General features: G+C 38.6%; 1 protein-coding gene across 1 annotated transcript in view; it reads right to left on the minus strand.

The window, feature by feature from the left end:
* ush2a (Usher syndrome 2A (autosomal recessive, mild)) overlaps positions 1-23,826 on the minus strand; it is a 300,866-nt gene that overhangs the window by 181,860 nt on the left and 95,180 nt on the right. The window contains exons 29-39 of the mRNA XM_041790781.1: positions 17,073-17,203; positions 10,986-11,112; positions 10,402-10,503; positions 9,465-9,653; positions 8,801-8,931; positions 8,420-8,699; positions 7,636-7,860; positions 5,316-5,396; positions 3,500-3,688; positions 1,670-1,810; positions 558-633 (exon numbers count right to left, since the gene is read on the minus strand). Coding sequence (XP_041646715.1) covers positions 558-633; positions 1,670-1,810; positions 3,500-3,688; positions 5,316-5,396; positions 7,636-7,860; positions 8,420-8,699; positions 8,801-8,931; positions 9,465-9,653; positions 10,402-10,503; positions 10,986-11,112; positions 17,073-17,203 — 1,672 coding nt within the window. The remainder of the gene's footprint in view (positions 1-557; positions 634-1,669; positions 1,811-3,499; positions 3,689-5,315; positions 5,397-7,635; positions 7,861-8,419; positions 8,700-8,800; positions 8,932-9,464; positions 9,654-10,401; positions 10,504-10,985; positions 11,113-17,072; positions 17,204-23,826) is intronic.

Raw genomic sequence — 23,826 nt, forward strand, 5'->3', positions numbered from 1 at the left:
AGGTGAAGTTCAACAGCTTTTCTTCTATCCAGGCACACCCAGAGACCACCAGCATTTTTTGGGCCCCTGGAACATCCACAACACGACCAGGGGCTTGTGGCAACCCTACTACCCATTTGAACGGTACCGTTAGCCCCTGGTAATTTGTCACATCAATCTCATATGCAACCCTAAAGGTACAGACTTCGTTATTTCCAACAGATTATTACCCTGGTAATATGTAAGGACAACCATAGCTCAACCTGGGTTTGTGTCTATCCTCCTTCACACCTACCAGTGCCCCCAGGCAGCTTGCTCATCACATGTACGCCTTAATGCAGCCTAATTTTTTGCCACTTCACTGCTTTTTTATATTATTTAAATGAACCCAGTCACAATGAAGACACAATGGTGCCTGCTTTAATCTAGTCTGGGTTTAACAAAAGAATTAAGGTATACACTTACTCATTGAAAACAACATTTTGCATCCTCATATTTTGATATAAAAATTACCCAATAATTCAAAAGTGCTTGAACATAAGAAAAGGGAAGGGTAAGTGTGACTCGCTTTTTACTACCTTGCTGGTGGTTCCCAGGTCACATAAAGAGCAGAGGGGGATGAGACTGCAGTTGGAGGAGAGACAGCATCTGGAGCTGAAAATAAATAGAAAATTAAAAGCAAAATCTTATGAGAAGTCTAACATGTGTTCTAGTTGGTATGAGCTAATGAATCAAAATATAATTCATTTCACTTTAAATGCAGTATCAATATATAGTTTGAAAAATACATATAATAACATATTACAGTATTAAATCCATGAAACTTTAAGGAGCAAACTATGACCTCAGCTCTGGTGAGTGCCAATATTCTACAGCACATCACTATGAGCTAGAGGTTTTGAAAAATTCCTGCATTCTGAGCCAATCTAATTAATCTATTTTTATTTCTATTTAACCATATTTAACTAGGAGAGGTCTTCTTGAGAGTCAAAATCTCTTATCTATAAGCATCCTACTCTATATAGGCAGCAGCACAGTTAAAGTTTCAAACAGTCAATGAGCAGCTATAAATACAAACAAAATATAAAATCCAATAGTGTAATACATTAAAATGACATGACATAAACGGTCAAATGCTACATCTTTGTTTTAAATTGTAAATCTTGTTCAAAACAATGCAAAAATGACATGACAAGGGGTGTGATCCATGGAAAAGGAAGAAAAGTTTGCCTGTTATTACACAAAAGTGAATAAAATATGTCTTTATATATTTTGTTTGACATGATACAGGCAGATTTTGGAAAGAAAAAGTAATAAACAAGTTGTCTCCTGTCTTCCAAATACAGTTGAATGTCTTAAATGTGTGCTCAGTGAGAATCAATACAGTAATCTGTTTTTTTCTTTTACTTCAGATTGATTTTTGCTGTCTCTGCACTGACCCCTGCCATCACATTATCTCCCAAACAAGGCCAGTTAGTGTGACACAGATTAATGCAGTGACTAAAGTATAAAGAAAAATGTTTTTTCACCCTCTTCCGTTTTTACCTCTCCTCTGTGACCTTCCATGTTAAAAAAAAAAAAAAAAAAGTTTCTCAGCACTCACTGCCTCTCACTCAGTTGAATTATACTTAATATGTGTCTTGTATGTTTTGTTTACTGGTTTAAAGATGTGTCTGCTTTAGAGTCCTACCTTCCTCTGGGGTTGTGAGGCTGGACCTCAAATTGCCGCCATCCCCACGGTCATTAAAAAGATTCTCATTGCAGCCAACAGGACTACAGGCACTAATGGTGATAACATATTGAGTGGATGGGGTGAGACCTGGCAGCACACCTGGAGATCAGAAGAGAGTAACATGTCAGAGAGTTTAGATCTTTATAATTAGAGTCTCTGCTCAATAAGTGGAAAAACTTGGCCTATTGTCAGAGATGAATTATCTGGTTTAATTCACTGCAAATAAATGTCAATTGATACAGGAAAAAAAGAGATTTTTTGGTCATAAACACCCATATTTGAAGGTTTTTGGCACATTAAATGCTTCTATATGGTATATTGATATTTATTTATTGAAGAAAGTTTTGATAAAGATATGTCTAAGTCAAAGTGCCTTCTAAAATCTAAGACCACTAACTTGTCAAAATAAGACTTTGTAAGACTTTCATGGCCTTAGAAATTGTTTAAAATGGGACTGTATCTTTGGTAGATAACAATCTGAGTCTGACTGCCAGAATATATTAGTTGAACTAAAAAAAGCGTCTTTCCAATACGAGCAAGTGCACATGTTTTTATTTGGCATTTCTTAAAAATTCATGTACATTACTCTGGAGTTTTAGTAGTAGAAGTATTTGAATGTTGATCAAAAATGTCTTTAAAATTTATTTGTGCCAATCTGCCTGAATTACTTTTCCTGTCCCCTTTCAGTATATGTAAAACACAGATATTACCAAAGTTTTATCAGCATTCTTATTTGGTCCACTTTAAGTGCTCTACTTGTTTCCATTGGCCACTGTTGCTAAGCAAACTTCCTGTATTTGGCAACAGAAGGAGTCTACTCTAATTGTAAATTTTCACTTGTCGCACTGTGATGTTTTTTGTCCTAGACGTCTCTGCCCTCTACAGTCCTTTCTGCATTTACTAAGTCATTCCTTTACGTCCCTTCTCTTCTCTTCCACCCCCTCCAACTCTTCTCACCCTCTGTGTCAAGTAACCCTGTACTCGTGTTCCTCTCTCTCTTCCTTTCTCTCCGTCCCTCTCTCTGCTACCTATGTCTTTTAATTCAATTAGAGGCCAGAGCCCCACTCCGCTGCCATTACACCCTCATTTGCTTTCTGTGTTTTTTAGCCGTTGGTGTAATTCTGCAGTCAGGTGTCGAGGCCATCATAAATTAACAAGAAGCCTTATCATGGTGGACTTAATGTCTGGCAAAGAAAGAGGGAGGAGAATGGGGGGATGAGAGAGACACACAGAAAGGGACGGAGACAGAGAGCTCATCTTCATATTTGCCTGGAGACATGGAAGAGTGGAGGAGAGGAGGGACGAATAGCAGCCGCGGACGCAGACATCATCATCATCATCGTAAAAGATGAAGTGAGGGAAGATCGAAAAGTAGCAACAAGAGGAGAGAGAGAGAAAAAGGAGCGATGCCAGGGTATGACATCATTGGGGTAGTCCTAAGTGTCTTGTTCCAAATGGAGACAGTCTCCTAAAGCTGGGGACTTGCCAAGGAGACATTAACAGGGTTGCCTAGGACAGAGTGAATGTATGTGTGTTTGTAAGAGAGACAGAACTTAAGGAAAGTTAGCAAAAAAGGCATCGTGAACATGTTTTCAATAAACGTCAAGATGCCCTTAACAAGTTTTTTATGAAAGGTGAAGCTAAACCAACAATTGGAAGTTAAATATGACAACAGCTGTGTGTGAAAAATAACAAAACATCCATGTTTATCAAAGTTTCACAACTAAAGTTTGTACCAATATGTCATTTGCATTGTCAAGACCACAACTCAAGGTCTGTGTTTATTACCTGTGAAGTTGCCATTGGCCAGATATGTAGCTTTGATGGGAGGTACTTCTGGGTGGTCTCTCTTGTAGGCCTTTAACTCATATCTGTCAATCAAGCCTCTGATGTCACCTGTGGGAGGCACCCAGCTCACCTGGGCGGTGAAGCCATTCAAGCTCTTCACTGTGGATGGAGGTGGCATGGGCCCTGGCACTAAACAGAGAAAGAGGGAGCGCCAAGAAAATAACTTCAAACATAATAGAGCGAAACGAATGTAACAATAAGGTGTCAAATGAAAACACAAAAAAAGTAAAATATGCAAGAAAGAAGCAAAACAACTGGTCGAGAGCACATGAGGTTACAGAAAAAGCTTCCCTCATCTCTGTGTGTTTTAATAGGCCCAGTAAATCATACCTCACCATTAGCATAAATGGTATTTATGAGAGTAGTAACTTTTTCAGCACTGATTTAGTACAGCCAACCATTCATTCTGGGCTATATTTCACAGCAATCAGCCTCCCTCCTTCTCTTTAGCACTCCCCCTTCTTTCTCTCTCAGTAGTTCAGGATGGTCCGGCTCATTCCACCCCCCTCCCTCCCCATCCTATCTGCCTCACAACCAACTTTATTATCCATCACCATCCTTTCTCCACTTTGCTTTGAATCTGTCCCCTCACTCACTTGTCCTGGAGTTTATTTTACAGGCTGCAGATCAGTTATTTCTATTGGACATCACTTATAATCATCATACAAGATGTTTAGTAATTATGGCTATGGCACACTTTCATCTACTTATTCTAATCTGCTGTGCTTTTTGGTTCTGGCACCAAAAGATTGGTACAGTCATAAAATAGTGCCCTACTATAGTGCTTTGTCATGCTTGAACTCCTCAAGACTTTTTGAATTTAAACTTTAAATACTTTGTATTTAAAATTTCATACCACTCTTCTCCACATCAGCTACTCCTTTTCTGCCCAGTTTTTGTCTAGCCTTTTCCTCCTCCTTTCATTTCCCTCTCCCCTTGCACTGTCTTCCATCTCCTCCCACTCTTTCTTCCTCTTGTTGACTCATTCTACCTCCCCTCTAATCTTTCCTTTCTGTTTCTTGTCTTTTATGTGCCTTGTTCCCCTCTCTTCTTAATGTTTTCCACACTTCCTCCCTCCCTCTCTGTCATTCCTCCCTCTCTGTCATTCCTCTCTCAATGGTACACTAAGACCTACCAGTGTATCGTTCACTACTAACGAGGGGCTTTATAATACACAGGGGACCACACAGGCCATTCTGGGTTAACAGCCTTTTACTGAGATGCCCTTTATAGAGGTCTTATCAATCTCTCATACCGTCAGGATCATGTGATATCACCAGCTTTGGATAAGTCTACAACTTATACAGCATAGCAGTGGTTTTACACTAAAAGCTCTTCAGAGCTAAAAGAAACACTAAAGACAAGATAGACTACAGGGAATTCTTGCGTCTTATTAAGTGTGCCAAAATACATCAGACATAAGATGCTTTAGTTTCAAAAACCTCTGTCAGGAACAGATTTTTAGTGATTTTTTAAATAACCAGCAAACAGATGACACAGCACACTCACACTAAGGGAAAACATGTTTAAAGCGAACGTACTTTCTTGCCCGGGGAGAATACTTATACCTGGGGGTTATAATTTCCCCTTACTGTTTGAGTGCTTACTAGATATTGATGTGTGTTTAACAAATAACCAAGGATTAGAGTATGTATGTCTGCTACGTTGTCAAATCATCAATTCTCGCTGTAAACATAACAGTCTGATGACACACAGGCACAGATAGAAACATGTTCAAAGAATGAGGAAGTTTTACCTTTGCCATGGCTGCGTCCTCTCTGCCAAGGTCCAGCTGCCCACCCTCCTGCAGCCAAGGCCACAAACCTATACAGGTACTCTTGAGGTGTGTATGTGTTTGAGAAGGGGTTTAAGACACACATGGAACAGGGAGAAATAATATTCTTACGTTAAGAGAAAAGGAATCAGAAAAGCAGGCAAAAAACAGCTTCACATCTACTGTAAGAGTGCCTAGAAACTGAAATGAACTATAGTTTCTAATTTTCAGGTCTTAAGTCATTTAACAATTAATATATTTGAGTCAGGAACACTCTCATCATAGATTTGAACTATTCATTGCCAAATGGAATACAGTTGGAGTTGGCGTTATAGCTCTGCTTTTCAGAGTACTCCCTGGGTTAGCCAAGCAGCCTGCTTAGGCTTTCCAGGGAGTGCATTGCAAAATCCCCCACATGGGTAAATACACAAATAGAGACTTGATAGGATACACATGGAGACTTAATAGGAGGAGGCTGGGGTGGAGGAGGCAATATTTCAGACAGCAGCGACGGGGTAGCATAGGAGTAGCAGGGATAAGTGAGAATGGAGAGGTGATTTAAATACACCGCCTCATTGCTAAACACGCACTGTGATTGGTTGAGTGGGGTTGGGAATAGTGATTCGAACATCGGCCTGTCAGCTGATAACAGCTGGGTGTATGAACTCCGTGTCCTGCATGAACTTACGCAAACTTCATAAAACAGAATACAATGATTTGCATGCTTTTCAACATAAAATTAGTTGAATACAGCACAAAGACAAGATATTTCATGCTTAGACTGATTAACTTTTTTTTTAACTTTGCTTTGTTTTAGAAATATATGCACATTTGGAAGCTGTAGCCAGCAACATATTCCAGAAAATCAGGAGGATGTTTACCACTGTGTTTCATCATCTTTTCTTCTAACAGCACTCTGTAAGCATTTATGACTTATGGCATCCTTAGTTGAAGTATTAAAGTAGAATTATTTTCCATTCCTGCTTGATAAACATCTTAAGCTGCACAACAGTTTAGGGTTTCTCTTTTATTCTGCACCACATTATATTTTAATTGGAGACAAGTACCCACATTTTTTACTGTGAAGCCATGCTCTTGTAATTCCTGCAGAATGTCACTTGGAATAGTCTTGCTGATATAAACAGCAATTTCCTTGAAGAAGAAGTCATCATATGGTTGGAAGCATATGATGTTTTAAAACCTGTATGTACCTCTCAGTATTAATGGTGCCTTCACAGATGTGCAAGTTACCCATGTCATGGGCTCTAATACACCCCCATCATCATAGATGCTGGCTGTGAACTTTGTATTTAAAACAGTCTGGATGATCCTTTGTCTCTTTAGCCCGGAGGACTCAATGGCCATTGTTTTCAAAAAATTGAAAGCAAAACCTGTCAGACTACAGCACATGTTGAACTTAATGTCACTCTCATCTCAGATGGGCCTGGGCCGAAAACGTCTACAGCACTTCTAGGTGTTGTTTATAAACAGCTTCCACTTTACATGGGCAAGTCTTAGAGTACATTTGAAGATGCAATGACATACCATGTACATACCATGTACTGACAGTAGTTTTTAAAAATGTTCCTGTGCCAGAGTTGTAACATCTGAATGATGCTGGTTTTTTAATACAGTGCTGAATGAGCGGTGGAAGGTCACAGACATTCAATGTTGGTTTTAAGCCATGCCTTACATGCAGAGATTTCTGATGGCCTGAATCTTTTGATGGTATTATGTACCTGGTAATTGCACGTTGAGGTGGGTGGTTCATAAACTGTTGGACTATCTGCCCATGAAGTCTTTCGCAAAGTGAGAGTGGAGAACCTTGTGCCACTGTTGATTGTGAAAGACTGAGCCTTGTTCCAGGTGGTTTTTTTTGAGCATTCTTCAACCTTTCCAGCTTTTTCTGGAACATTTAGTAGGTATAAAATTAAGAATGATTATTTGTAAAAAACAACTGTTTATCAGTTTTCACGTTAACTAACTTGACTTGGTACTGTACTCCATCGAATATTTGATTGCAAATTGCTGTTTCTGTTTTGTTTTTGTTTTTTGTTTTTTTTCACATTTTACACAACGCCTCAACATTTCTGAATTATGGGTTTGTAATTATCATGAGCCAAAGCTCCCCCACAGAACTGACATGACATTTTTTTGCTCTTTTTTCATGCCCTTTTTTTTGATTAACTTTTCCACCAAAGACCAAAGGATCAACACAATGTTCTATATTTTGGTGATTCAACTCTCTGTGATGATGATATTATAAATCTTTTGGTCAAATGTGCACAATGTTCATGGTTACCAGTGAAAGGCTGTAGACCATAATCTGTGGCCTGGGTCTTCCTCCCACTGTACACCAACACTGAATCATTTCCTCTGCACTTGTACCGACTCTCACTGGTGGGACAGCCGTCCAAGTAGACCCTCACAGAGCGACGGGAGGCAACAAAGAGATTAACATGTTGAACAAAAGAAGGGTTTGTTTCATCACTTCGGATGGTGAGGCTCCTTATGCAACCTCCCAGACCTGTGAAAAGAAGAAAGCAGAAGAGAGAGAGAGAGAGAGAGAGAGAGAGAGAGAGAGAGAAGAGCAAAAAGGATAGGACAAAAGAGAAAAATAGTGTTAGGAAGTGAGAGGAATACCACACTATTTCTTCCTTATCTCAGTTTTAAGTAGTTAGGAAAATCATACTCCACTCTCTTGGAGGTAAATAATTAGGCCTCCCATCATCAAAATCATCAAGTTGAATTTTCAGTGCTCTTTTTCTATTCTTTAACAATACACCTACGCATTTACTTTATATTGATACTATCACAATGACTCCTTGTTGGCTCATAACACGCTCCCCTGCTAGATGAAATGACAACTTACAGCAGGTGCAGTACTCCTATACTCATGCACCAAGCTAACATACTTTACCTTCTAAAAAAAAAAAAAAAAAAAAACTTTTCTTAAGAATTGAAAAAGATTACTTGCACAGTTTTAAAAACACACTGACCATGCTCAAATTATATACTTTCCTGAGTTAAAGCTCTGTTTATGTAAATGTAGTAATATGATATTTGTGTGTAGGTATATATCTCACCATGTTTGTGACTTCTACTGTCCAGGGCAGGATGTTTGAGCTCTGAGGGTACACCACCCAAGTATAATGGCGAATCAACTCTCAGCCTCACTGCCCCACCCCTTCCCCTTGTCTCCTCAGCCCAGTCGTTGACTGCTGCAGAGATCAGCGAACCACGTTTTGCCAACAAAAGCTGTTTCCAGTCTCCATCACAGTAACTGAGTCCCACCCACATGCTGAGTTCAGTCACATGACCCTCAGAAGCAAGAATGAAGGATAGGAGACCGCCCTCCAGTTCTACCTGAAAATACACAACAAAGAAGATGTTACAAACTAAAGCTTCTTCGTGCATTTCTAAAATTTAAGTTAAATGATCAATCATAATGTGAACTTTCTCCTTACCAGCATGTAGTCTTCAGTTTGTGTGTTGTGTATGAAGAGAAGGAGTGCACTGAGCTGGTCTGTTCTGAAATCAAAAGAAATTTCGAAGTCCTTTCCTCCAGTGAAAACATCTCTGTGAATCTCCAGGTGACCTGAGACAAGAGGAAATTAACTGTATGCAACATAGCAAGCTATTACATGGCTTAGCACTAAAGAATATCAAGTTTCAGTCAGACTTAATTCAAAGTTCACATTTTTTGACATATTCAGAAATGATGACCATGTAATAACTGAATGAGTGTGTCCATTTTGAAAGCAAAATGTAATACACAATGATGGGACAGATCTTTGACATGCATATAAATAAACCTATTATCAAGTGAGACATCGAGTATTTAGTTGTTGTATTTAAACTCAGCTAGAAAGAAGACACTCCTCAGACCTTTGCCTCTCCCTGTTGCTTGTTGTCATTTATCTTTAGCACAGTGTATAATGTAACACAACCGTTTTGGCAATACTTGGCAGATGCATTCGTATCGTATCAAATCTATTGTTTAGTAAGTGGTAACTGTCCTCTCAAGGGGGTAAAACCTTGAGAGGACAGTTAAACCATGGTTTAAGGGGTTAAACCATAAAGAAACATCATATACTTGTGTTGTACCAACAACAGCAATGAAGCTCCTACCATGACCCAGGAAATGGGCTCCATCCACAGTCTGAACAGGACATCCCTCCCAGCTTTCATATGCTGCCACCTTCTTTGTGGCTTTTTTCCAGTCCAGAGATTTCCACTTCTCTGAGGGACTGTCACTCATCTTAAATCTCACATCTCTAAGACAACCAGAGAAATCCCGCCGAACCAGCTGGGCATCACCTGCTGATACAGAGAACAAATTAAGAATAACAATTTGTTTTCCATGCTTTCAGACTCTCCAAAATTGTAATTAAACTTTTATATAATTAGTTCAAATGTGATTGGCATAAGATTGAAAAGTTGTTTTCTGAGTTTATGTTCCTAAATCTCAGAACCACAGAAAAGGTAATGAAAGTATTAAGTTTGCTTGGTTTTTGTCAGGTTGGACTTTAAACAGGAGAGTTTAAAAGTGTTTCATGCCCTCCTTTCATGCCTTCCTTATATGCAGTCAGACTCGATACATGTTGACACATGACGTGTGTCACTCAGCAGCAGAGATCAAGCTCAATGGCATCTCTTTTGTTCGGGCCTTTTCTCCCCTAGTGATACGGACAGAGATTGCTAGTGGTTCTCAGGCCCGTGGGACATCCACTGACTACTGACTCCACCCTAAAGGTGTGGACTTTGTTATTTTGTTATTTTCCCATGCCCCTGGTAATATACAAGGACATCCAGAGCATGACTGAGTTTCTGTCAATCCTCTCACCAGCCTGATGGTACCCTCAGGCAGCCTTGCTCACCATTACACACTTTACTACAGCTTAAATGTTGGCACAAACATCCCTGAAAATTCTACACAGTATCGTATATCTTGTTAGGTGAATCTGGCTTATATTAATTGTTTCAACATATTTTTGACACTTGGTAAGGTCTGAATTTTTGTAGAGTAAGAAAACACATAAAAAACATTGGCTAAGAATTGGCTTACCCGTATCCTCTCTTAGCAAATTAAAATCTTCCGGCAGCCCTCCAATGAACAGCCCTGTGTTCTCACCAATAATGGTCCTGCCACTAGAAGCTGATGCACTTCCTGATGGTAGAAGATGAAGATAGCATCAAAGTGAGAGCTGGATTACATACTAGTAAGCTACAAAACATTACAATTTTATAGAGGAAATTCTTTGAAAAAAAATGGATTGGAAAGGGTAAGCGTTACTGAGACAGCGATTATGCTCTTTCAGTTTTAAATCGATTTAGACTTAGAAATAAATAAAACAAGTGTGTATGAGAACAGCTGAGGCTCATAAGTGCGTTTCTTTGGATTTCCGACAGTAATTTTCTTATCAAACACAGTGGCTGGGATTAACCTGACTAACACCTCCATGAGGGATTCACATAGATATAAACAGGCATACATGCACATACACTTTAGTCTCACACTATTAACATCAGAGAACACATTCACATCCTCTCATGAACAGACCTTCTCATTTACACCTGCGTCCACACTCACACACCCACACACATTGTGCAGATACACACAGTGGTCAGTATGAATATGAGCAGGGTTACCTCTGTATTGATCGTTAACAACGATTGTTCCCACGGCCCCTCGCCTCGTTGCTGTGATGCTGTGCCACTGTCCATCGTTGTAGCGGCGCCCTCCATCACCCTGTACGCTCACAGCCACCGCTGAGCCCTGCACACATGCACACAGAGACCCACAATAAAGGCTAGAGTTTAACCACTTACGCAGCAGTCTCTCATCTATGTGTCTTTATACAATCATGATGAATCTATAACCCCTGAGTCAAAAGAGAGCACTTTTCTGTTCAGAGAGCAATCAAACATGCTTACTTTGTTACACTTAAATCATCACCTCTTCATCCCCCTGCTCTGTGTGAACAAGGTTGGACATTAAGGATCAATGACACACAAACAAGGCTCAAAGAGACATGTACATGCACATATAATCATCAAAGTGTTGTTACAGGGCTTTTTGCTACCTATTAAATATGACATCATTGTTGTGATCAGCTTTTAGCAAGCAGGCAAAGAGTAATCTTGTAAAATGTTCACACTCACACAAACACTGACAACATACTGTATATCCACACAGACACACACACCGTGATGAAGATTTAATGATGAGATCAATAAATGTATGAATGCCAGAGTATATCAGCCTACGACATCTTTACTACCTTTGCTAGACGGCTCAGCTTAACAAGACAACAAGGGAGGAGTCTCTGTAATCCTCCACATCCCTCTTGCTCTCTCTTTTCCCTACACACAAAACACACCAGTTTCAATCTGGTGCCTGTCTGATACTGGTAGCGAGGGCAGTTAATGATCAACATTTACAAAAGTCACAATTAAAGTGCTGTTGAGTCGAGTTTGGTACATTATCAGAGAGTGGAAACTACAGGAAAGGAGCCATCTCTCCCCTTACAATATTCCCCTGAAAGGATGCACCACAGTATTATCCATATGATAACTGTATCTGCAGATTGTAACTTAAAAAGTTGATTATTGGTTTGGAAATTGTTAGCCTCAATCAGCTCTAAATAGCTGCTATGTTCAAATAATTTTGTGGTTTTAGGCAGGACCAACTGAGGTACAACTTAAGTATTTTTCCTTATCAATCTCCATTCATTAAATTTTGTTTTTTTAAGTGTTTTTAAAGGACCTAAGTTTGTTTATTTGCCCAGACTTAAGTGTTTTAAGGACTGTAGTTTAAGGTCTTCTATACATCAGTATTGGCTAAAACAAATTTGTAAATATCAGCATATTGGAAATGAGCAAAATTCCAAAAATGGACTCCCTATTTCTCTGATTGAGCTGGAAAAATCCATACTATTGCCAAGTTACTCCAATTTATCAAGTCTAAAAAAAACCTAAAGTAAGGCCATGCCATTTTTGAATAATCAGCGTCAAGAGTAATTAGCAGAGTAATACACGCCCATCTTAAGCAACAACAAGCTATGAAGACATCAACACCAAAATCTATCAATGTGGAGAGAAAATCCCAATTCCTAATACTCAACATGTGTTAAGGTAAGCCAATGGAAATATACACGTTATTCATAGGACTTTATAGCATACACACTATAACTGTTGGTACTGGTCTTTCTGTGGATACATCAGCGTGTCTTTGCCCATTTGTGCCTATTTTAAGGGCAATTTTACTTTGAAAACATAAATTAGAAAAACATGTAAGAAAGATCTAAAGGGTGCACAGATGGCCTAGCGGTCCATTGCACTACCCATGCACTCAGGTGGCCTGGATTTGAATCCAGCCTGTGGCCATTTATCGCACGATTCTCCCCACTTCCTCTCCCATTTCCAACTCTATACACTGTCCTATTCTATTGAATAAAGGCACAAAAAGCCCAAAATAAAACTTAAAAAAAAAAAAAAAAAAAACTTAAACGTCTTAATGTTACAAATAATGCTGCATATGATGTTGCAGGCTGGGAAATTAGTACCTACCACCAGCCAAGTGCAGGTGTTTATCAGCAGTGTCAGGTGAATTTGCTCAACTTAGCGGCCACTGGGGCAGGTAAATAAAAGTAGCCTCACTGGAGAGTGATTTTGTTAGAGTAAACAGCATAAATGAAACACCTTTTTTCAGCTTGTTCCTACTGACTTTATGAGCAAAGTCGAGCAGACCGACGTGCTCACTGACCAAAAACACCCCACCACCCCGTCCCTGTGTCAGAGCTGCTTTCAAATGTTTACAGGCAGCTGTGTTCTGAGATGGTCTGACACTATCATAGAGAGTAGTTCTCAGCTGCATCAAATATATCTGCTAAAGGGGTGTCTGAACAAATAATCTGCTTGTTTCAAGTGCAAAAAAGTGAAACAAAAACTAAATTTAAGCTTAAGACTGCAGAAAATGTAAAAAACATTAAACTCTTGTGAGTAACAGGTTATCACTTACAATGCAGGAAAAAGCCTGTAGGTGTGTGTGAGGATTTTTTCCAGATTATTTTTGGGATTTAATTTTGCCTTAGTTTTGACAGGACATCTGAAGAAACAGGAAACACTGGGAGAATAGGGGAAGACATGCACAGAAACCTGCAATCGATCCTGCAACCAGTGCAGAGGACTACAATGACCCACTGTATTAACCACTGAGCAACACTGGTACCCAAGCGTGAGGGTTTTGAGGTGAATCCTGAATGAGACAGGGAACCAGTGAAGGGATCTAAGTATTGGAGTGATGTGGGAGTATTTGTTTAACCTTGTTAAAACTCTGGCTGCTGGGGGGACCCAGGTTGGACTCAGATTTTCAGCCCTTAATCATAGGGCATGTCCCACTCTCCTCCTGATCTCTGACTTAATCCATTTTCCTCCTCTACACAAAAGCCCCAAAGATATAACTAAAAAACAGAGATAAAATCTCATACAGGCCAACTGATGGCCTCACTGGATATATATCTCAGTTGCATGAAAAGTAAAGTAGTAGATAAGGTTTTTTAATGTATAGTGCCAAAGACTTCATCATAAATGTCCCCCTCTTGGACTATCAGCTTTCCAGATTTCACTACATGTGCTCTGAAGTCAAAAAAAGTTAAAGAAGCTTGGCTGGTAAAGCAGAATACAAGGTGTGGGTTTGTATATCAGCTGTGCACCAGTGAACGCGTTTAACTGACAGTCTCAGCTTACTAGCCAGTGAGTGCGATGATGAGGGCTACATGTGTATTACAACATTTCAGCCTGTGACAGACCCTGAGGTTGCTAGCAGCTACAAACACCTCTCGAGACAAGCAGCGATGCATGAAACACTACGCACCTGTGTCAGTAGGGTGTAAAAATGTGTTTGTGTGTACTGCAGCATGTGTGTTAAATAATATGACAGTTTGTGAACCTTTGGCCGATCTCTTTTACATGTAGAGAGGAGGATTTGAGTGCCAATATGCTATGTATGTGTGTGGCAGCTCACACATGCACATATTTATGAGCATATCACTTTCCTGTGTCATGCTAAATTACCCCCCCTGCACTAGTAATCCCATTAGGCTAGCTCAACAGGCTAATAGGGGGAAGTAATGGGCCCAGCTATATGTATCTAGGGGAACACTAATAAGCCGTGACACCACTCCCACTGTTAATTACCCCAAACTAGCCTAAACAAAGGAATCAACCCAGTTGGAGAAGACACACACTTGATTGCACATAACCACAGACACACACATTAACACTACAAGTCAACATGGATCTATTTAGTGACAACTGTCTGCACTCACAAATAAATCCCATGGTTGTATTTTGATAGGACAGTTTTGATAAGTTTTGGATAGCGATGATGAAGAGGAAGTAAAGTGTAAGTGTGTGTTTGTTTGAGTGTGTAATTAGATGGTGGCCTCATGGAAGTATGTGTAATCATCTCCCATCATCACTTTCATCATCCAAGTCGTTGACTCTTTAACCCCTCTACATGTGTCTGTATGGATGGATAAGGGAAGCACAACTGTCTATGTGTGTGCGTGTATGCGTACAAGGGTGCAAAGCTTAATTAGCTTGCAATTGGTATTCACGCGTGGTGACTGCAGGGAATGAGTTAATTGCAGTCCAATTCAAACGTTGACACACTTTCAAAGTTTTTTCCCCTCTCCCCATCTCCCTGACAGAAACCAATGAGGGGCTACAGATCACATTTATTAGATGAGAGCAAGTGAGAGAGAAAACGAGACAGACTGAGAGCGAGACAAAGTAAGAGAGTGGAAGAAAGTGAGGGAAAGAAGTCGAGAAAAGACTGAAGATCAGAGGGAAAAAAAGGAAAAGAAGATAGGTGGAGGTGATCAAGCTCTGTAAGTAAAGTGAGCAAAAGAAAAGAGACAAGAGATAAAAATGCCTCTTTTCCATCAATATAAAGTACAGTGGTATAAATCATAACATATGCTACACACATATATTCAAAGAATAAAGAACAAATGTAGCTAGAAACGTAGACTGGATAAAGACAGGTCTTAGTCAATGTAAGACCTCTCACAAGAAAATCAGACATTTTAAGACCTTTTAAGGCCTAAAATTTAAAAGGTCAGATCTTTAAAGACCTTCAAGGATCTTCAGGAACCTGTAACATGATTTTTTAACATAAATATATTCAATTTCATCATTCCTTGCTAAAAAAGCTATTTTTGCAAAACAGGTTAGGATTTAGTAGATGTAGTACTTTACTGGTAAATTGATTTCTTAGAATGCTTTTAGCGCTTCCTGAGTTAGAAGCTTCCATTAAAAACAAGGCTTATTGTTTTTTAATGGTTTTTATTCTTGCCTTAATCTATTTTCTTGGTTTTACGTACAGATAACTCCTTTGCACACCCAGTTGCACTTTTTGTCAGCATGTTTTTTTGCACTCTCAAGTTTAATTATGTGGTGTACGAGGTATTGCTTTAAAAAACAAGACTAATGCTGTAATACAATTTTATGGAGTATTAACATTTTTCAGCGTCTTTCTCCTTCAACATACTCCACTTCTCCATCAGCACAGTGCTGCATTCAGGTCTTCAACTGATCAAGGCAATGCAGTAGGTCTTCTTGTCTCATCAGAACCTATGCTCTTGTCTGTTCTTTTCTTAAATGCTGACAAAGATCCCAAAACGTGTTTCTTTCAGCACAGATTTGATCTTAGGAGAAAGGAAAATGTCACACAGTGCTAGATCAAGTGAACAGGGAGGGTGATCAAGCACTGTGATTTGTTCATTATAGCCTTAACATTAAAGAAAATATTCAAGATGGCCTTGAATTTGGAATTGCGTTGGCATTCTTTCTTCATCCTTGGTGGTGATGGTGTTTTCCAATGCACTGACTACAGTTTTGTCTCAGGATTGTGCTGGAAGAGCCAAGCTTTATCACGTCATCACTCCTTCTAAAAAAATTGGGTTTAATTCAGTTTGTTCCAAAATGTCTCCACAAATTAGACTGAGTTTTTCCTTTTGATCAGGTCAGTCAGAAGGTTTAGGACAACTTTGGCACACAATTTTGTCATGTTCAAATTTTCCTGCAGAATTTGCCAAACTGTTTCTTTATCAATGGAAACACTTCTGCTGTTATTCTTGGATCGAGTCATTAATCATTTTAAATGATTTTGTTTCAATTTGTTGAATGTTTAGAGAAGCCTGGTCACCCAGAACGTTCATTGTCTTGGACATCCTCTCTGTCTTCACAAAATCATTAGTGTAATTCAGACACGTGACATCCAGTGTTCCCCATACACCTCGTTTAATGTACCAAAAGATTTGGCTGCTGTAATATTTAATTTCACCAAAAATTTCAAGTTAATGCATTGCCCAACTGTAAAGCTAATCATTTTCTGACATCTCAGCAAAAAGACATGCACTTCAATCAGTGGCTAGCAGTGAACTAAAGACGTCACTTTTTTGGAAACTTATAGAAGTTGTGCATGAAAACCCAACCTTTAATATATAACTCAGTGTGACTGTGAACCACCTGGTTTATCCTCCCATGCCAAGTCTTGTTATTTAATAGGCATACAACACATATGTAATCAGCATCCATACCATTCAAAGGATCTATCTATCCACTTATGTATCTATCCATCTATCTATCCGTCCGTCTGCCTGCCTGTCTGTCATCTGTGCATTCACTTTTTTTCCCATAGTATTCTAAGTCTGAAAAAATTGTGCATACCTGTGGGTCAAACAAAAAGTAAGGGCATCCATCTTTAATCTGAATAGCCAAAAACTCTTCCTGGTTTCCTGGAGAGAAGGCAGAGAGCAGCAGGCCATCCGGGGACCGAGTCCTGAAACTCAGTTCAACACCTGATGGGTGATCAGAAATAAAAAAATAGTAGGAGTTAGCAGAAATGAGAGAGCAATAGCATGTAAAGGACTGATGTTTTTACTTATTATTGGTTATTGGGAATTTACCCAAATTTTTTCAGTGTTTGTCAAATTTTATCCTAACTTAATATAATAACACTGACAAAATATAAAATATGTCTATAAGTCTAAAAAACATAGAGCTCACTGAAGGTTCAATTTTGTGAACTCTTATTTGAACATTACCTGGTAAGGGATCTGAGCTTTACCTGTCTTTAACCCCTTAATTTAGATTATGCTTTATCTCTAAAATAATGCCCAGTTCACCAACTCCATCCTGTGTCATTAACTTTAGGGAAAATTACAGTATTTGAGATGCAAAGAAACAACAGTTAAGAAAGAGTTCTTGAATCTTTAAGTAGGCAAGCAGCAATGTGGGAAACTTGTGGGTTATTAGACCAGCAGGACCTCTTGCACACACAGCGCAGAATTCATCCAGCGTGCTGTCTTGTCATGTTACTATGGATCAGAGATTGAATCTTAATCCGCTACTAGATCCACATAGCGATACAAAGCACGCAATTTATGTGTGTCTCTGAGAGTACGGGCGCATTTCCTCAGTTCTGTCTGTCTCAAAGGGAACAGAAGTGTGGGAAGATCTGAGGAGTTGAATGGAGGCAGTCCAGAGTTCACCAGGAGCCAGTGTTAGCAAAATAATTAGTGTGTGAATTCATTTAACATGGAGAGAAGTCAAACCTTTACATGGTAAGCTCAAGAAAAGTGCGGATTAGCTGATTCAAACACCCTGCTTTAACATTACTTCTAGTGAAAACCTTTTCCATCATTTTATCTCAGTTCTTTTAGCAACAGCAGCTACTTAAGGCTGGTTAAAGGTAAACAGCAAAAGATAAGGCATTGCACTTACCCAGCTATTAAAACACTCCTATCTAAATCTCCCAAGTCACCCATTTTATCTCAGACTGTTTTATGATGTTTTTAAAATTCATTAAGACTCATTTACGAAAGATCTCTATAACAAAAGGTTTTGGATTTCGACAAATCAAGCCAACCCATCCCGAATCTCAGCCTGTAGGTCTACACACCAAGTTCTGGCATCAGCCCTGATAGCAGTTATGTGGGTCAGAGGTGCAGGCAGGACAAAGACAAAAGAGGAAGCCAAAAGCTGTACCAGGGGAGAGAGAGAGTTCAAGGGGAGGCACAAAGTGAAAGACGTGAGGCAAATATATTACCTATATTTTTAGACCCCCTCCCAACCAAGCTGCTTAAGAGAGTCATTCTTTTAGTTAGCACCTACCTACTGAATATGATGAGTTTGTCTTGACCAAAACAGTACATACCATAGTTACATTAGCTGTAATATAGGGTCTTAAAAGGCATACTCTTTATTAAGGTACTTTATTGCAAATTCCTTGATAAAGAAGTAGCTTACAAGTTTTGAGACGTTCTCCGTAACACCAGTCAATTTGAGGGTTTCTATTTAGGATTTAGAGTCCACAGTGACAGTGTGACTGCACCAGTTTGCTCATCTCGACCCCCCCTCCACCCCCTTTCTCTGAGCTGTTACTGCATCAAATCTTAACACAGACATCAAACACATGATTTATTCAACTTTAAATGAAATCAATAAACCAGCCTACAAATCATACATTTTCAGAACTTGAGCTCCCCTGCATGCTGTCTGTGTAATCAACGAGAAGCTGCTGAGTCTGCATTCTTAAATTTGTATCATTTTCTCCTTGTGGAAAAAAAAAAAACACAAAATAAAAATTAAAAGGGCTTGGCTGAGGACAGCACTTACTTCTATATTACTGCCCCCTTATGGGGAGCTCTCTTTCTCTGCTGAAGGCTTTATTTTTTAAATTGCATCCCATTAGTCATCAGAAAAGGCTTATGTTGATGTATGCATGTTGCCATCTATACAATCTTGACTTTCTTAATTATCTAGACACTAAAAAGATAATCCAATTTAAAAAGTAGTTGTAAACATTGTGAAAAAAATAAAACTGTCACCGCAACAAGTGTCAAGTTATAGAAGGACCAAGAGTATGCCAGGCTTTTGAAATTATTTCTTGTGATACTGAGGAAAAAAAAACTTTCATGGTCTGGATGGGAATCCTTGACCAGCACAGGTCAGACGTTAAAAATTACTCTCTTTGCTGTAGAAGGACTGACTTTTGTCTTACTTCTCCAGTGCATTGTTTTAAAAGCTTTTGATTTCAGCAGTAGTCCATGATAACTCATCACCAGAGGAAACAGAGCTGAGACAAGGTAAACATGTTCTTTGCATTGGACTTGCCTTATATACATCAAGCAGGCAGCTGTCATTTACATTCATGACCTTGTCACCAAAGAAATGAGTGAAGTCATGACAGATACCTGACATTACATTATCCCCCCTTTAACCTTCTCTCAGTGTCAACCTCTCTTGATCTCTGAAACCATTCTTTTATTTGCCTTACTATGCTTTTAACCTTCCTCTTCTTTTCTTAACCTTTCCATTTTTATTCTCTTTGCTTCTTACCTCATCTGAGTCATCACTGTTGACCTTTTTTCCTCTTATTTCAGCTTGTTTCTTATTTTTTTTGTTGTACTTCTGGAGTAAACAGCCATCCATTATACATCTATCCAGTTTTATTATTAGATGTGGTAATGGGGCCACTCCAGTACACAGGGGACAGGTCATGGGACCACGACAAACACTTAAGGGATTTGACAGTGGAGAAGTAGCATGGCCACTTTTTCTGTCTTTCAGATGTTCATATATATTTCAAACAAAAAGCTATGTGCAAAGATTTAAAACATAAACAGTAAAGGATGATGCATTTTAGTAATGAAGGTCTTTATCTAAAGGTATTGTGGACTAGCTTAAATTTTGCTGCAATGCATTGTGATCCAGTGCTCTAAAATGTGAAACCATATTCCTTAAATTATGCAAGCAGCATAGTTCGAGCCCTAAAATGGCAAAACTGAATTATGTAAAGTTTTTCTGAACAAATGGGAAACTGTACAGAGCTCAGTGTGACATATGATAACTAAAACCAAACAGCAACCTCCAGTGTTGAAAGATGATGCCAAAACAGAATTAAGTGTCTATTCAGGGCTGCCTGCAGAAGCCAGAGACATCAGCTCCCGCATTAAAATGTCATTTTTTAAACAGCAGAAATAAGAATGCTTACAGCTGCATTAAAAATGGCATCAGTAGCCAATTTCGTATTGGCTAAAACTGTATGGGAGTATTTTTCTTAAGGGTATCTGTTTTAATTTTGTTGACAGGTGGAGGTAGTGCAGGTGTTTGCCAGAAGGTCTAAGGCCCCACTCAGGTTTATCTTTTAGCCTGTGTCTTGGCTGATCTTTAGTTTGAGCAATTAATACAGCAAACATTACCACTGAGGCTTTATAACACCTCCAGAAACAAATGCCTGATGTTGCATATACTGTTTAATTGTTTGATAAAGTCCACATTGACCACATATTTGTAACCAAAATGTCATGCACTGATCTTGGATTTCAACACGTCAGCCATGTTGTGTTATTTTTCATCTAATAATATGTTGACGAGATGCATTAGGTAATGTAACAACGTCATGTCCAGGGACAAGGTGTGGCAACCTCTTTTGGGCTAAATATAAACCATTAAAGAAACACTGCTTGTGCTGAGCATTACTGTCTTCAGATTTCCCCTCAGGACTTGTGCTATTTCACACTGACAACCACTTTGGAGCCATCAACAGATAAACCTGAGCACAAGCCATGACAGGTGTCTCTGTTGCATATACAGAGTACATGCAAGCATACATAGGAGCAGTGCACACACAAATACAAACATTAATAAGTAATCATTAGGGCTGCCAAATAACTGAAAATTTGAAATGTAATGATTATAAAACAACATCTGCAGTTTATCATGACTAATAATCCCTTTTGTGTCGCATTTGAAAATCCACCACTTTTGCATTTTAGACGTTTTTAGTTTCATGTTACATTTCTGCACTTTCTTAAACTAAATATAATTGGCTTCCTATTTGGATACAGACCTGCTTTTATTTGGAAAGAAAACAAGGAACTTTGAGAAGACTGAAGATCATTACATGAACTAAACCAGGAAAAAAGGAACTTGTTATGGGTTGAAAAAGGAAATTAGGGATGGGTAAAAGGAAAATGTTTAAAATTATATCACAAGGTGCAGATAACAGCTGACTATAAGTTCTTTAAAGTGAAATGAGACATTGCAGAGCATTGGTGTGTTTATTTTACATCACTGCCACTGCTCGTAGACAAAGCAATGGCTTAAGCAAAGGGTGTCAAAAGGGACAATAAAGCATTCCAGTGATCATAATTTGAAAAAATAAGGTTTAATTATGGTCCTTTATCAGCTGTGGTTAATGTGTTAATGCTGACAGCCTTGGTAATCATTTATGCACACATAAAGCAGCAGCACATACTGTATATTGCTTGGTAAATGCATACTATTTAACATTTCTTATCATTTTAACATTGCCTCAACTACTTTCCAAAACAAACTCAAACATATATAATTTTTTATCGTTCATTTTTTTAATGTCAACATGTTCAGTGCATTCTACAATACAAAAATAAAAACACAGAGAATACTGCTTCTTTTGAGCAGTGGTAGAAGGAGCATCTTGCTCTTAGACACTAAGATAATTTTGCCCCTGGGCATAGATCAGCCAACCAGCTAACAAACTGGTCAAATAGCATCAACATGCTCAATAATCAACCTTGTACTGATTTCTAGTTCCAAAACCAAAATGTCATGACATTTCTGACTAGGTTAAACTGTGTGAAATCTAAGCAGATACTTCAGAAAGTAGGGAGCTAACATTTAATCCTAACTGACACAAATAACTTTGAAGCGCTTTTATTGACAAACTAGCTAACTTAATAATGAATAATTTTGTGAATAATAGAATAATCACTGAGTAAGCTGCAAGTACATAAACACAATCCCCATATGCTTACATAATCAACTCCAGAGTTGTCACTAGAGTCATAAATGGAAGAATTTAAATGGTTTAAATGAACTTTAATGTAAAGAAAGTAGGCCTGTTTGAAATAGAATTCATTACTGAAGACACTTTTGCCATCTCTGTTCCTATGCGAACAGAGGATTAATGTCTTATTCTACAATATGTAGCATTTACTAAGTAGCAGTATTAGTTCTCTTGCAGTCTTAAGTACAGTCTTACTTGTTGTTACTATTGTTTCATGTGTTATTGCATTGTTTCTCCTCTCTCTGTCTCAGTAAACAGTAGAGGTTGTGTGCAATCATCTACACAACATAACCTGAATAACTCCAGTCATGTTAGCTCTGCGCTGGCATTAATCAGAGCCTGGCGTATTAATGAGAGCGCGGCAGCTAGCTAATTACACCCATAGATTCTGCAGCAGCCCATTAAATATACAAATGACAGAATTAAAGAGCCCAGCCTCTTCTGATTAATCTTTAAATGGGGAAAAACTAATGATGTCTGTGCAAACTTTCCCTTCACACATTTCTCCCCCTCTCCTCTCAACGTCAATGCCTGGCAATCAATCATATTAATTAAGGAAAAATAATTTGTATCATTTAACATTTCCCTCTTTCCTGCTCGGTTGCTGCAGTGGTGCTGTAGCCTTGTACTGTATTAGCAGTGACTGGATTTTATCCAAGCCTATTTGTTCCTGTATTCATTTTTTTTCTGAACTTTCCTTCTGATATTCCATCCCTCTTCATTTACTGTGTGTTGTAGAAATACATCTGGATTAGTGAGAATATGAGCAGGACATCATCTTTGGCCCAATCAGCCCATTTCAGGCTCAAAGACTGAAGAATTACAAATGAGGAGAGAGGACTTTACAATCTGTACTGAACAGTATCCATTTAAATAGATTACTTAAAAGTATTTAAGTCTTAACCTTCATTCAAAGATGAACAAGGAGAGGAGTCACATTATATGGTTTTAGATAAAGAGGCTTTACAGATAAGATGAATGGACTTACATGCATTTATGGAAACAAGCACTTACAGGGTACCCATATCACAGCATAACTGCACATGGTTATAATCCTGTTGTATCTAAAGTAAGATTCAGAGTGCTGAATATTGACCTTAAGTGCCCTAAATTCATTCAGAATTAAAGAACATCATTAATCACAGTGAGTAGACTTATTATTTATTGAAACATCCACTTCTATCTCGATAACCAAGTATGGGAAGCAACCTATTTGGCAAAAATACCATTTTAATTAAAAGGCTATAAAATTACAGGTGAAAGGGCAAATGTCATGTGTTATTTTAAGAGGAAGTCTTTACTATGAATTAACATTTTGGCCTTGTGCACTGATGTGCCTTTATGGACATGTTAAGGAAATGTGAAAGCTCCTAATTACAGCCTGAATGATCAATTTATGGAGACAACAAATTATTAACAATCCTAAAACAGTACATTATGTGGATGACGGAGAATGATTTTCTGCTTTTTCTATCAGATGCAGTAATGCTACCCTTAAAGAAAAAAGACACCTGTGTGAAGTTTTCTTACAGCACATAACAACTTTATGTTATGCAACATGTAACAAAATGATATGTATCATAGATCGAA

Source organism: Cheilinus undulatus, linkage group 1, assembly GCF_018320785.1.
Source record: "Cheilinus undulatus linkage group 1, ASM1832078v1, whole genome shotgun sequence".
In the NCBI taxonomy this organism is placed as follows: domain Eukaryota; kingdom Metazoa; phylum Chordata; class Actinopteri; order Labriformes; family Labridae; genus Cheilinus; species Cheilinus undulatus.